Source organism: Saccostrea cucullata, unplaced genomic scaffold, assembly GCF_032062105.1.
Source record: "Saccostrea cucullata isolate Sc308-1 unplaced genomic scaffold, CSIRO_AGI_Scuc_v1 ctg1221, whole genome shotgun sequence".
NCBI classification, from domain to species: domain Eukaryota; kingdom Metazoa; phylum Mollusca; class Bivalvia; order Ostreida; family Ostreidae; genus Saccostrea; species Saccostrea cuccullata.
In genome coordinates, this window is record NW_026928331.1 from 271041 (window position 1) to 286169 (window position 15129).

At 35.4% G+C, this 15129-nt stretch overlaps 2 protein-coding genes across 2 annotated transcripts; one reads left to right on the forward strand and one right to left on the reverse strand.

Moving 5' to 3' along the window:
* Window positions 1-373: 373 nt before the first annotated feature.
* LOC134277241 (uncharacterized) lies at window positions 374-4968 on the forward strand. Its single transcript, XM_062759558.1, has 9 exons — window positions 374-1652; window positions 1852-1951; window positions 2638-2688; window positions 2774-2953; window positions 3065-3235; window positions 3369-3536; window positions 3743-3939; window positions 4106-4268; window positions 4446-4968. The coding sequence occupies exons 1-9, from the start codon at window positions 417-419 to the stop codon at window positions 4517-4519; spliced, it is 2340 nt and encodes a 779-aa protein (XP_062615542.1). The 5' UTR covers window positions 374-416; the 3' UTR covers window positions 4520-4968.
* Window positions 4969-4975: 7 nt separating this feature from the next.
* Window positions 4976-14124, reverse strand: LOC134277242 (mannan endo-1,4-beta-mannosidase-like). Its single transcript, XM_062759559.1, has 7 exons — window positions 14079-14124; window positions 13005-13184; window positions 12446-12640; window positions 6511-6742; window positions 5833-5986; window positions 5381-5458; window positions 4976-5248 (listed from the first exon to the last, which is right to left on the reverse strand). Exons 1-7 carry the CDS (start codon window positions 14122-14124, stop codon window positions 4997-4999), a joined length of 1137 nt encoding a protein of 378 aa, XP_062615543.1. The 3' UTR covers window positions 4976-4996.
* Between the last annotated feature and the right edge of the window lie 1005 nt (window positions 14125-15129).

Here is a 15129-nt window from a genome sequence, read left to right on the forward strand (position 1 = left end):
ATGCTGCGGTGCGTCTTCAAGGCGTTCATCTCAGCGTTTTGCATTTTTAAGGAAGCTGTGCGGTGGCAGCAGTTCCGGTGTGACGTAACTGCAAAGAGAAAGGCGGCGTAAAATATACATTATGAAACGTTCATAATAATTACTCATTTTTAATTTATTAATATCATTTAAGAAAAACAAAGCGGGATAGACACATGTAACGATGTAATTAAGTAAGCAACCCCCCCCCCCCCCCAATCTAAATCTTGATAATCACTAGCTTTAAAAAATACATTAAAACCTACGAAACGTTCAGAGTTCCGACCGATAAACCGGTTACAGATTCATCCTTTCATCTCTTGTTATATTAACATTTTTTATGTAATATATATTTAGGTGTGCCAGATAACAGAGGAACTAATTTTGTCATCGGTTTTATGGAAAATTATGCCTCGAACTTCAATCTCGAAATCTTCGTTACGACGTACAAATCTCTTCCGGTTAGCGTGTCTGTGACGTCACCGAGATGGAGCAGTCCCTCTATTAGCGAATCATTTACCGTTACCGTAGGCACGGTGAAACAGGTATTGGTCAACAACGCACTGAGAATGACAGGATCAGGAAAGAGCACAAAGGGAATTCGTATAACTGGATCTGACGAAATAATGGTCTATGGAATCAATAAAGAAACGAACTCCAACGACGGTTTCCTTGGGCTTCCCACGGACGTTTTGGGTACGACTTATTACGTTTTCACATATTGGCCCTCGGACAGAAATACAGAGATACTAGTGGTGGGGATTCATGATTCTACCTCGGTGACTGTACAGTTTGGTCCAAACACGGGATTAAATGTGACTTACGGAGGCAGAAATTACTACAAGAATGACAAACTTACTACAACGTTACATTCATACTATACATGGCAAATACAGGCACCTGGCGATCTAAGTGGAAGCAAGATTACAGCCAATAAAGCCATTTCCGTTTTTAGTGGAAACATTCTAACAAATATTGCCACTGGAACACAAGACCATATTGTTGAACAACATGTGCCAGTGGAAAAATGGGGGAAGACATTTGCCACTGTACCCATTCCTGGTCGAACCATTGGCGACTATTTCCGATTTGTGGCCAGTGAATATGATACCAGAGTCACTGTCAACGGTTTGAATAATGGCGCTTCCTTTACAGAAACCTTCACGCTGTCCACAGCAAGTTCTTGGGTGCAAAAGGAGTACAGTTCCAAGTTTTATTCCTTAATCACTGCAACAAAGCCAATATACGTAATGCAGTTCTCTAAAAGTCAGGCTTGTTCTTCCTGTAACGTGGCGGATCCAGCAATGATTATCATTCCACCTATTGAACAGTATGCATCGGATTACGTCTTCACGACTCCGAAAAAATCAACTGGGTCGTATACGAATTATTTCATGTTCGTAGTTAAGGCGTCGGAAAAATCGGGGATTCGGGTGGATGGTTCTGCGGTATCACCAACCTACAACAATTACCCTGGAGGGGGTTACGTAGGAGGATATATATCCTTGACGGAAGGGACTCACGAAATTCGTCACATTTCGCCAAATATTGTGTTTATGGGAGTGTTGTACGGGCGAGCCCAGTATGAATCCTATGGGTTTCCCACGGGAATGAGAATGGCATCCATTAACGCGGTGAGCAACATATTAGATATGAATAGTTTTCATCTCAGGATTCATGCAACATTCATTTATTCTGAGGAAATAGCTACTATTAATTTTTTTGCAATTGGGGACCATTTTTTGTTCACGCTTTATTAGCAATTGATTTACTTGAACGTACGTTGTATTCACTTTTTAAAGAAGTGTTTTGAAAATATATTTCTATTTATAGCCATGCACGATGACAACAATGGTTGTTGGGGATGGAATAGATAATGACTGTGACGGGAAAATAGACGAAGAAATGTGTACTCTGGCCAATAACTATGCTGGTAAAAAGTTCTTCACAACGATTTCAAATACATTAAAGGCATGTTTCTGCCCCCTTAAATGAAATCTCCAGAAATATGCAAAACTATATATATTACACCAAAAATATAGGGTTGGGGCATAATAGGAAATCGAAGTTTTACATTGAAATATGTAGGTAGAATCTTTAATAGGGTTATTTTCAAGAGCTATGTATTGGGCCAGAAAAGCCGAAACTTACATGGAAACATTCTGGGGGAAATGTACCGGTAGATTTTAAATTGTTCAAAGTCTGACCCCAGGGGTAGAGTGTAGCTACAATAAGTATTACAAGGGGATATCTGGTGAAGGAAAGCAGGGGATTATGTAACCAGGGTTAGAGTGTAGCTACAATAAGTATTACAAGGGGATATCTGGTGAAGGAAAGCAGGGGATTATGTAATTTAGGTGAGTGTTGTGGCCCATGGATCTCTTGTTTTGAAAAAGGAGGGCAGTTGGGGCAACGTTTATTCTGGACGAGTACTTTTAACTATATATTACTTGCCATATAAAGTTTTTTTGGTTGATCAGCAACCTGAGTTTTCTAAAATACAAGCTGGTTTTTATTCAGCGGTTTTATTTTGTTCTACCTACCTGTTTAAAACAAGTGAATTAAATTATTATTTTGACATCGTCTTACTGTTAACAAGTGAATTAATTTTGACATCAGATGACGACGGAGATGGGTCGGCAGAAGAAGATTGTGCTAAGCCGTATCCAAGTGAGTTAAACATACATTGATTGGATCCAAGTAACTGAAGAGTGACACGTTTTTATATTGCATTAATAAATATGTCCATTTTTAGTTGATGGTGTATGGACGTCGTGGGAGGCGTGGGGTCCATGTGCGTGCACGGGTGGAGGACAAGGATCACGTACACGCAGGCGCAAATGTGATAATCCGGCTCCACAATATGACGGAAAAGTTTGCCCAGGAGCGGATGTGGAAACCGACACAACATGTTCTCCACAAAGCGGATGTGTTTGTAAGTAACATTTGTTGTGGGGTCTCTCAAAATTTTGGTAGGATTTTGCATTTTTTGAGCATCATTTTAAATGAGAATTTCATTATTAAAACTGAAGCTTTTTTCCATTAGTAAATGGAAATTGGGCCCTATGGGGTTCCTGGGCTTCCTGCCCCGTGACTTGTGGGACTGGAACACAGAGCCGAACAAGGACGTGTACAGATCCATCCCCAGCTAATGGCGGCACTTCCTGTTCCGGGGATGGAACGATGTCTCAATCCTGTAACACCCACAACTGTCCGGGTAGGGAATGTTTGAAACTAGACAACTTTTTGACCAATAACTAAAATGTTTTGGTAACATCTTGTACACATTAAAGATCAATTGATTGTTAGTTTGAACTATAAGTTGAAAGAATTATGATATTTTACCTTAGTTGATGGAAGCTGGACACCCTGGACGGCTTTTTCCAGTTGTTTGTATGTATGTGGCGCTGGGCAGTCAGAACGAACTCGCACCTGCACAAACCCACAACCTCAATATGGAGGAAAAACGTGTCTTGGAGACACCAAAGAAACACAAGCATGCACGGGGAGCTGTGCAAGTAAGAAATTTTCCTCTCCTTTTTACGAAATCTTTTCTGAATATTCAAATAGCCGGTACGTGAGTTGTGTGAAAAACATCAGGTAACAATCGAATTCGTTGAAAATTGTATTTGCTGACAAATTCATTACATGGACCATAGGATGTGCGAAATTTTGACTTTTAAAGAGACTGTTGATAAATCAGAATATTGTGTTATTAACATAGAGGATGGCGGATGGAGCTCATGGACTGTGTGGAGTCCCTGCACCAAGTCCTGTGGATCAGGTACCAGAACCAGAAATAGAGACTGTAACAACCCAGTCCCAAGTAACGGAGGCAAGATGTGTCCAGGAGACCCAACGGAGTTCCAGGCCTGTAATCCCACAGCGTGTCCAACTGTCGCCCAGGGCACTTATGTTCAAGTCAGTTTAATATTTTTTTATGTTAATCAACTTAGTTTTTTTTAAATTCAGTTTGAACATCATAAGTAACATAAAGATTTGAAAGTGTTATGTGCGCATATATTGCGACATCCGGGTAAGTAATTTTTTGCTGTTCTAATTTTAGTTCATGACTTATTATATGTAGACATGTCCAACTGGGTGGTTTACGTGTGAATCTGGAGGTATGACTTGTATCCAGATGTCAATGAAGTGTGACTGTCAATCCGACTGTGACGACGGAAGTGACGAATCAGCCACGTGGGCAAGCTGTTCATTTAATGCAACCGACTGTCACAACGACGCTGCTGGTAAAATTAATCCTTGATTTGTAAAATTGCAAAAGTAGAAGTATTTTAAAGTTTAATACTTGTGAGGAATGACAGACAAAATTAACTTTAAAACTCCTGAATATAAGAATAAAAGTCTGTAAAGGGATGGTTAATCACAACGAAAAATAAATGTGCTTCTTCAATGCTTATTTTCAGAACTGACCACAAGCTATCTTCATTTTCTACCATTGCTTACTCTTCTTTTCTGCACAATATGGAACTTACTGTGATCATTTGATGGAGAAGGGGAAAAGAGCAACCAAAGGCATTCAAATGCATTTTTGTCAGAAAACAGTTTACGTCATTCATATACATCCTGCATGCAGCACCAGCTTTGAAAGACTTTCAGAAATGGATAATGTTCTTTGGTATTGAATATTATTGCTTATCTTGTCTTGTATACTTGTCTACATCAGCTACTTTAGAATTTGCCATGAGGATCGTTAATACTCTTGACAGTAAATTTAATGGAATTTTACAAACAAAACCCTTTATTTCAGTCAGTGGGTGTATCATCCTCCTTTGTAGAAACGTGTTTCTATTTTATCATTGTTCTGATTGAATTACACAGGTACAAAGTCATCTTCTTTGACAAACGATAACCTAATCGTGCCCATGTTGATAAAGACTACAAAATTTTATGAAAATAAAGCAGCATTGTTTGAACAGATCTTCATTTATTTTTTTTACATAATACCATAGATTATTTAAATAGTGAAGTTGACTAGTCCGCCATTTCTCTGGTCATTTTTCCCCCTTAGAGACCTCATTCCCGCTTCTTGTGTTGCTAGGCTGTCTGTGTCGCTTCCGTCTGCGTTTGCGTGCCATGACCATGCTCCAGCGTAACCATGGTAATATGCGTATGTAAACAACTGTTCAATAGTTTGATGTCCTCCTCGCACTTGGTTAAATTCGGCGATTATCAAAGGTTTATTTAGATTGTACTGATGTTTAGTGTGCTTAAATGGAAAAAAAATCAAAACTGCAATGTTTTCAGATTTTAGTGTAGAAAAGGCATGGTTTAGTTTTCAATAAGCTGAAATCCAATATTTGAAAAGATTAAAAAAAATTATACACATAAATAAACTTACCTTAAAGGGCGAGTAAGAGTCATATTGATGAGAATTTTTGTTGTCGTACGTATGTGTGGAATAAAAATTCAAAGTACCCTGTAGATAAAGAAGTTAATTAGAATTTAAATTACTTAATTTTCTGTACAATGAAATACTGTAGCCTAAACCAATTTTTATTCGCGCGCGAGAAATGTTCGCGATTTTCGGGACCTACTTTTATTCGCGAATATTAATCGCCGTGAATCAAAAATTTTGAGAAGTATTTGTAGAGAATGTTTCCTCGGTCGCAAAAATTAATCGTCTTGAATTGATTTCAAACTGACGAATCGCGAATAAAAGATGGCGCTAATAATTGCTGGTTTACAGTATATTCCAAAGTCTTGCGTAAAAAAAAATGTTGAAGATATATCCTGCTGGAGCAGCTAAATTTAGAAGTTTGTCGATAAAATTTCTAAAGATTCTGTATTTACGGCATTGTCATGTCCGGCTCTGATGAGGCAGTGGTCACTATACAGGTTTTTCATGCCATTCATGTTTGTGTTGCTTTTTGGGTTCCAGGACCCAGCCGTCACCAAAGCTTGTGGGTCTGTCTTACGTATAGCAGCAGCTTGCCAGTTTATAAATCTACAAAAATGATTCTAATGAATTCATATTATTAGAGATTTCTTAAAAGGCGATCAAGACAGAATATGAAATAGAAATTTTAAAGTAATTTCGTCTATATATAAATGATTTTAAGATTTATTCGTGTGTCGTCGTGAAGGAATGAAAGTGTATCCTAGTATATCAAACCATTATCTGGATTCTCTGTGATCAATAAACTGTTGGCTATTTGTCGGGGATGCTCACTCCTTCTAGGCACCGGATCCCACCTCTGAAATGGTCCAGGACTCCACGTTTTATGCCCTCTTCGCAGAATTGTATTGTTTATAGATTTTATGAGATCGATTATTATTCGTTATCCTCACATTTTTCATAGGGACAATAAAGTGGATTTCAAAAATTTTATAGAAAATGATTTGTTTTTTGGTAAAGTAAATGCTCAAAGGTGTCGCAAATATAACTACTCCGGTCAGGCATATATCGTAAGTCACGGAGAACCCAAGAAAATTAAACCCCATGATAAATAAAGATAAAATAACTCCTACCTTAGAAGTTGTTCTGCTGAGTATATGTGACCTTTCCATCCTGCTCCAGAGGGACCTAAGAAGGTGGTATCGAAGCATGGCTCAGAATTGTGTAAGTTAGGATTGATGACGCCTTCCATCTCATTCATTATATCCCAGCCAGCTAGTGCAGGTTGGTCTTTTAGAGCCTTCACCATTGGGATGAGAGCATGATTGATATAGCTGTGGAGTTTTCCTGTGTCCTTTATTAATCCTTTAAAAACAATTTAAATTACTATTCCTTAATATAAATTGAAAAGATTTTTAATTTCATAGACAATGCTTCTTCAATAAAAAATGGAACTCGATTTTTTTAACATCTTGTGATCGGTCATTAAATTGTTAAAAGATTCTACAAATAAGCACTTTTGATAATTTCATTTATAAAAGAATGAGTTCCTCATTTATAACATTTATTTCGTCTTTGGGGACCAGGTCTTCCAACAAAATGTTGGAATCCAAATTATAGGCACTAATTGTGCTTCTTTATATACAGACCTTTGTTTGTATTCTCATGGTGCAGAATTTATTCAGAAACTTTTACAGAAACATTGCAATGTCCCTCATATCGACATTCAGAAATATTGACGACGTTTTATCAATTAAAAATACTGTAGTAGTTCTTTCCATTCATATGTCGACTTATTTATCCCAGTGAACTTGTAATAAAAGACACGTACAGCAGTCTGCTAAATCTATTTACGAGGGCTGTTCATTAAATAATGTCCTGGGGGTCGTAACATAAAGGCTACTTAAGTCTAAGACCGTGCTGAGGTACAGTCTAAAACTTAAGACCGTAATAAGCATGCTAAGATTTGACAATCTTAGCAAAACTTAGGCGGTCGGAAGAGGTGTTAAGTATATCTTAACTTTCTTATACGTCTATTCAGAACTATTTTATGCTGACTTTCGGTGTTAAAGCATTCTTCTACTGTAGATCACTATATTTTAGCGACATCTTATTTTCGCGAGATAGTCATTGACTCTTTATAAGCGAAGATCAATTTTCACAAATTGTTAATATTTCTCTATATAATCTTAAGGAATACTATTATACAAAATTTTGTTGGCGTAATTACGCAAAGTTTCGCGAATAAAAAGTGATTTACAGTATTTACATTATGCATTAAAGAAAATAATTATTCCTATTAAATACTATTATGAGATTTTTTTTCGTCGGGGTTGGGGGGGGGGGTTACTGATCAATGATTCCACTATTACTCTCAAGACACCGTACGTGTAAATGCAAAATTTAATTTGGGGGATACGTCTGAAATTAGTGGGACCTACCCAGATCGGTATATACACTAATTCACTAATCATTATAATTAAATTGAACACGTACAGTTATAGTCTAATTCATGGATCTGTATGTTGACTTTGAAAATATGAGATGAAATAGATTTTTAAACACAGAAAAATGTTGTGGAGTAAGAGGATGATGACCAAAAAAAAACTAATAAAGAAGAGTGTCCGTAAATTAAAATAAATGTAGAACGACAAGCGCGTATTTAGACAGGGTTTCCTAGACATTCAGAGCTAAGAGAGAGAGAGAGAGAGAGAGAGAGAGAGAGAGAGAGAGAGAGAGAGAGAGAGAGAAATGAAAGAATTTCCACTCTCGATGAAATTGTAAATAAGTATAACTACTGCAGTCTTTGCTTGCTGACATGGACTGAGACATAGACAGACGGTCGGTTATGTTGTCATGTCTACGAGAATAACAAAGCAAGTGAACATTTGTCAAAACAAAAGAATAATAAACGGTAACTGAAAACATCGCAGTCTTCATACATATTGAACCACAAATAATAGTATTTTTTCTTAATCAAATATGCAGTGTATTATATAACAAATTAAAATATATCTTTTTAAGATACAAAATCTAAACTAACATAACTAAAACGATAGGTAAGGACGTTAACCTTTATATATATTTAATTAAAGCGTAACGGAATCATTTTGTAGCAATATATCTGAATAAAGAGAAAAAATATGGGGTTATTCATAAGAAATATTTTGAACATAAGTTTGACTTAGCTAAGACCTTCCTAAGTTCGCTTTATGTTACGGTTTAAGACATACTTTTAAAAGTAGTACTTAGGCAGGTCCTAAGATTGTGCCTAAAACGTACTTATGACCCTACTTAAGTCAAAAACTTAGCAAGCTTTATGTTACGAGCCCCTGAGCTCTATGACATACAACATAGATATCATATGACGTTAAGCTAGACTTTCTCTCATGATTGAATCTTTGATGAATTGATAACAGCTTATGTGACCACATTTCATCACATAGTTTCATTGTGAGAAGCTAAAAAACAAGGGCTATTCGAGACACTGCATTAAAAATGAATATATACATTTGTGGTATCTCTCTATTATATAAACATACAGAGAGAAAATATCTTCAATTCTATATATTTACATTTGCAAATGTTTTCCTTTATATAACACTACTGAAAGGAATGCGTATCTATAACTGTATAAATACAGGTATGGGGTCAAGAGGTCATTGATGTGCGTTTGGATAATCGTTTGACGTAATTTCTCAGTGACGTCATAAAGGGTCGACGCGCGTTCAGTGAATTACATACATGCCGTTGGGTTTGAAAAATAATGCATTTCACACGTTAAAAGTCACAATTATGCAAATATAAAGTATGAATTAGTCACAAATGTTTAAAAATGATACCTTATTTCTTAAATGAAGTTTGTCAGAGGTCAGAGGTCAATACGTGACCTAATCACACGGCGCAATAATATTTACCAGTACATAAATTATAAAATGGCCTGCTCTACTTGCTTTTCATGTACAAAAATGAACAAAATTTAAGCAAGTAAAATGATAACTATTTTATTTACATTGTAAAAAAGTATTTCAGGTTGTTGGCTATCGATTCAACCTGTGTACATAGAGAAAACTAACACGTTAGGGGCCTAGGCCTAGCGTTTGTTTACATTTTTTTTCAATTTTGTCAGCTGCACAGTCTTTAACGTTCATCCTTATTTTTTGGGTAGACCTTTCGTTAAATTTTCATGATAAACAATTATTTTATCTCTAAATTCTACTCACGATAAATGTGTAAATCTGTTGGAAAATATCATTGCAGTCATGCCATGAACAGCTGCCAAACACCTCAGTGTTTTCGTAGTTCAATATAAACATGGTAAAGCTGTCGCCAGTGTCTCCGTGTTTATCAGTGTTTTACAATAAGTATGCCTTTAGTTACTGAAATCGTAGAATGTTTTTGATCAATTGCAAATTAACTGGCTCGGACAAGTGTCTCAATCCATCGGATCCATCCATCCCTTTCCGGCGACCGAAATTCCTCCAACTTTTTATCATCAAACTTCGGATGTGTTTCTTGTGTCTTTTCAGCATCGACGAATAAAAATATTCCCAGACAACAATCTGTTCACTATTACTGATCACAAGTAGCCTTTCACAAAATATTCCCTTCGAAACAGATTCCTTAGCCTTATGAATTCGAAGCGTAACCGCCATGCAAGCCGATTTACACCTGCGTCATATTTCAAAATCTACGACGGACGGTTAGTGCAATAATTAAATTTGAAAATATTCAATTGTCTGTCTCAAATGTATATATAAGAAATAAATAACAAGTTTATTTAAACTTCAATGGGGATTGAAGTGGGTCGGTACGTGATCAAATCCTCTGAGAAGGCCTTCGGCCTTCACAGGATTTGATCACGTGAAATTCAATTCCCATTGAAGTTTATAAACTTGTTATTTATTTCTTAAATAGTAAAGAATCATTCAACTAGAGTGAAATTAAACGCTTCATTAAAGCTGCTGTAAACTCATTAAAAATCCCAAGGAATATTCACTGAAATATGTGAAATTTACAGCAACCAAGGTCTGTTTTATAGACACATGAGCAGTGGATTTCAAAGAACAAAAATTATATAATTGGCTTCAAAAATGGGTATCGTCCTTGGCGACAAGGACTTACAACAACCAATGTACAGTTTGCCAAAATTCAAAAAATTATTTCTGATGGTGTTTGATTGACTTTAAGACACCTAGCAAAATTGATAGGCATCATTTGGGGGAAAGTTTACGCTGTTTTAAAGAAACATTTGACAGTAAAAACAAATCTTAGAACTCAACAGTCATCCTATTTTTTGAACAATGAGTGAAAACGACAGCGTGTAAGAATATATAAACAATTATTTAAAAAAAAAATCAAAAATTTTAGTTATCCATGTGTTTCTGACATTCAAACAGATAATGAAACTTGAATCAGTTGCTTTAAACCCGCAGAACAAATTTACAATAAGATGCACATGACAAAAACAGCCAAGGTCTGAGAAGAGCAAACGATTCCAAAAGCACAAAAACAGTTTTATATGCCACTTTCTTAAATATTAGTGGTCCTGTTGTTCAAAGTCTTATTCGAGGAGGTAGTTCAATTTCTGGAGAAGTCTAGAAAGCAAATTTTTGTGAAAAAATCAAAAGATTTATGATAGGATAGAACTAGAACCAGAAATCAACTACATCAAATTTCTTCATGACAGCGTCCAGACCCACACGCCATGAAAAGTAAAGGAGTTTTGGTGATAAAGAGATAGTTAATATTTTGTTACACCAACAATATTCGCCAGATCTTTCACCCTTTGACTTGTTGCATTTTCCAAACTTGAACAAACACCTTTCAGAAAGAAGAAACAAGTCCAGGAAATCATAGGATCTGCCATATTCCAGTATTAAAAGGGCCATACTGAAGAATGTGTTCTATAAACAATCAGAAAGTGGATAAAAATGTAACGGACATGTATTTTAGTTAAGAAAAAATATCTAAATGAAATCATTAAGGCTAAATCATTGAAAAGCTTTTTTTTTTGTTTCTTTCCAAGCACCGAGGACATTAATTATTGAATAGCCCTCGTATGTTTGGATGTTTTTCAGACTATAGATGACAAAAAGTTAACTTATCACTTAAATGTATGACAAATGAGGTGACTTCAGCTTTTCCATCGTCAACTTTTCTTATTTCTGTAGTAAATGTTCCACTATCACACCTGCATACTGTGTTGATGTCCTCCATCTTATTCGCTAGTATTGAGTGCAATTTTTAAACTGAGGGAATCCAATCATACAGCTGATGTTACAAGGATTTTAAACCTCATTCACTAGACGTTATAATGAACTTTTTAACTAATACAGTCTCTAAGGTTATCACTGTTTCCTATTTTGGCTGATACTAATTGTGGGGTCTCTGCTTTTTTGTACCGAATTTGACTACGGAATGTTGCGTCTACCTCACTAATACATAGTGCTCAAGGTTGGTGTGAACGGTCAACAGGAAACACTTATTCCTCTTAGGCACCTCAGTGATCCCACCCCTGAAATTTCCAGGGGTCCGTGTTTTTTCCTGTTCATAGAAACGGTTTTTATTAGTTTTCCTAAGGTCGATTGTTGTTCGTTATCTTCATTTTTTCTCATAAAATTGAAAAAAATCTTTTATATGAATATGTACTGGTTTATTTACATCGGGCATTTTACCATTCCTGATTTTCACATGTATAATGTTTCTATACTTATAAATACACCAGGAAAAAACTATAAGTAATGCTAGATAAAAATGTCTATCAGTCTATCTCTATTTTTCGAATAATAGGGGTTTGGATCAAAATTAAGTTGTGTGTTTTAACACGATGCTAAGGATAACACTGTGTTAAAGTTAACCAGGTCCCAGGTAGAGAAGATTTCCAGAAATTGCACAAAGCACATACAGAGAAACATGATCAGCTTTTTAATGGATTCTACAGCCTTTGATTCATTGTTATCCTCTGAGTTACGATATACATTGTATGCAATTACACGTTGATTCTCGAATAAGGTTATCTGATTCTAACTATTCCCAACATTTAAGGCAAGGGGATAAAAACTATACCTTCCAGTCTGGCATTTGTGCTGCCTCTTTCTGCACCATTCCACAAGCAGAGGAAGACAAAGATTTGATGGTTCCTCGCGTACTGCAAATACTCTGTCAGTTCGTGGATCAAGGAATTTCTGGAGTCTGTTCCACTCACGTGACCAGTGTGGTCAAATGCCGGAGACGTCTGTCCTTCTACGTGAACCCAAACACCTGAAGAAACAAAACCTTGAAGGATAACAGATGGTTACGTTTACTTTTGCTTTTTTTGAAAAAAACAAACAAAAAACAACAACAACAAAAAACCCCAGGGAAATTACCTCATGAATAAGAGGAGTACGTTTACGATGGTTACGATATCAGTGTTTTGCTAAAGGTATTGGTTTGATCATTTGAGAATTAAATCAGAATTTCTATAAGAATAATTATAAGAATTCAATAAAAAGAAAAGAAAAGTAATTTTACTTTTGTACCATTCCTACAGCAAAAGGAAAAACATAAGAGAGACTGACCTCTGGAATCATACGTTGAAATGATCAATCAAAATCTCTAGAAACAAAGATTCTGAGTAGCTTACGGATTGAGTTTCCACCATTGTTCTTGACTGCATTGATGACAGACTGGAACTTATTCCGTCGGTACTGGTATTGGTTATTTCCCCAGTCATAACCATAAGATACCCACGCCTGGTTAACTCCACTGAAGAATACTCTCTGACCATTATAGTAAAAGTGGTCGCCCTGAATGTAAAGCCGAGCTGAAATGCATTAATTAAGAGGTCTGGGGAATTTTTTAAGAGAAGCGTGTCAGTTACAAGAAAGTAAAATAAATTTATTATAATAATGAGTAATATTGAATTACTATTATGATACATGTAGTACAATTATAATATGTATGTTTAGATATGTACATTTATCAATGCTTGTGTAAATACATTGTAATATATGTTTACATTGCAATTATGTATATTGTATGTATTTTTGTTAATCTGATGTATCTGTTGATACAAGGAATAAAAGAATTAAATGATAATTAACTACTAACCGAAATGATAATCAACTAACTAAGCGGAATGATAATTAACTACTAACCGAAATGATGACCAACAACTAACCGAATTGATAATTAACTGCTAAGATTTTTTTTTCTGATCAAATTGTTAATCAACATTTACTTTGCGTAAAAACTTACATTCCCCCAAAAGGCAAAGTAGAAACGGCTTTTGACTACTTTTTACCAACAGTGTGAATTTGACCGCTTCAGTAATGAAAGGTACGATCGAGGGTCGAACAAATAAATACCAAATAAATATTCAAATAAGGAAAACACATGAAGGGGTTTCTTTTAAATTTTCATCTCTCAAAGTATTCCTTGATAATCTTAACAAAGTCATGCCTAAAGTCTTTGCTTCCTGCACGTACAATGTACGTGGATAGCTATACAGAATTTACTTATAGGGAAATTGATCTTTGATCTGGTTATCAATCTGGACTGGTTTCCATGCTATTTTGCCTTTAAGTAGTTTTCATGTAAAAATTCCAAAAAAAAATATAAGGTATTTTTTGATACAGTTTTTACCTACGTGTGATTTTCTGAAAGTAAGAACTCTATTATATATTTTGTATTTTCATATATTTGGTCTTTGACTTACCTTCGATGCAAGCTGCAGTCAACAACAGCAAAAAAGACACAAACATGATGTAGCCTGTAGAGGAAAAGAAATTTGACACTTTAAGAAGTTTTTTTTAGGATTTTGAATTTTATTTAGACACAAATGATGCAAAACAATTTTACACTTGTGCCCATAATTCTGATGAACTGTTCATCTTGTGTGTCCATGTATTTCTCATTGATGTTGCAACAAACGTTAACTAAAGATCAAATTAATTTAAAGTAATAATTATTATTGAGTGTATAATAAAATCATTTCACAAATAATAGTCATGAAAATGTATAAGTATATAAATAAATCATCCTCTGTATTATTATCTTCAACTTTTTCAGCATAGGATGTTTATCAATTACAATGTTACAGTTTATGAGGTATGATATAGTTAAACTACAAGCTGCTGATCAGTAAGGATTTAGGCGGTGCATTATAGTCTCGTAGGTAACAGAATGCACATACTCTCTGAAAGTCTCAGCGTGCATATTGTTACCAATATCAATAAAAGTGTACGCGTACATATTGGTGCCTACGCTCACTGCATGTATTATAGCCACACAGCTACTGTTACCTTAAGACTTAATAGATTTGGGAATATGCTATGAGTTTGTTCATAACAGAGACTTGAATTGTCAGGTAGGCATAACATGCATAAGCATGAAGCTTATTTTAGTTCTGTGTGTAGTAAAATCACGTAAGTATAAACATGCACTAAAATGGTATCCATATCGTTCTTCATTTTCAGTTTCATGTCCACATAGAAACTCCGATGATTCTATATTATATGAATCGATTATTCGATACCGGAATTCTTACAATTAAGCATAATTTTTACTGATCGTTGCATAGAAAAGTTGTATTTCTATATCAGGGTCAAAAATATTTTTAATAAAAAGTAATGATTTGACTGTGATTAAAGAAATGATATTATTAAATTCATTTGCATGAAATATTTACCATACCTTCTTCAGTTCGGAAGAACTTGTCTGACCTTGTCCCTAGAACCAGAACGACCCAGATTGATAAATGGACAGGT

Coding starts and splice junctions, on each gene's coding strand:
- LOC134277241 (XM_062759558.1), top strand. CDS start 417: ATGGAAAATTATGCCTCGAACTTCAATCTCGAAATCTTCGTTACGACG. Junction 1,952..2,637: donor TCTGGCCAATAACTATGCTG/GTAAAAAGTTCT, acceptor TTTTGACATCAG/ATGACGACGGAGATGGGTCG. Junction 3,537..3,742: donor ATGCACGGGGAGCTGTGCAA/GTAAGAAATTTT, acceptor TTATTAACATAG/AGGATGGCGGATGGAGCTCA.
- LOC134277242 (XM_062759559.1), bottom strand. CDS start 14,124: ATGTTTGTGTCTTTTTTGCTGTTGTTGACTGCAGCTTGCATCGAAG. Junction 12,641..13,004: donor CAATGGTGGAAACTCAATCC/GTAAGCTACTCA, acceptor TTGTTTCTTCAG/GTGTTTGGGTTCACGTAGAA. Junction 5,987..6,510: donor TCAGCAGAACAACTTCTAAG/GTAGGAGTTATT, acceptor TCATTTTTGTAG/ATTTATAAACTGGCAAGCTG.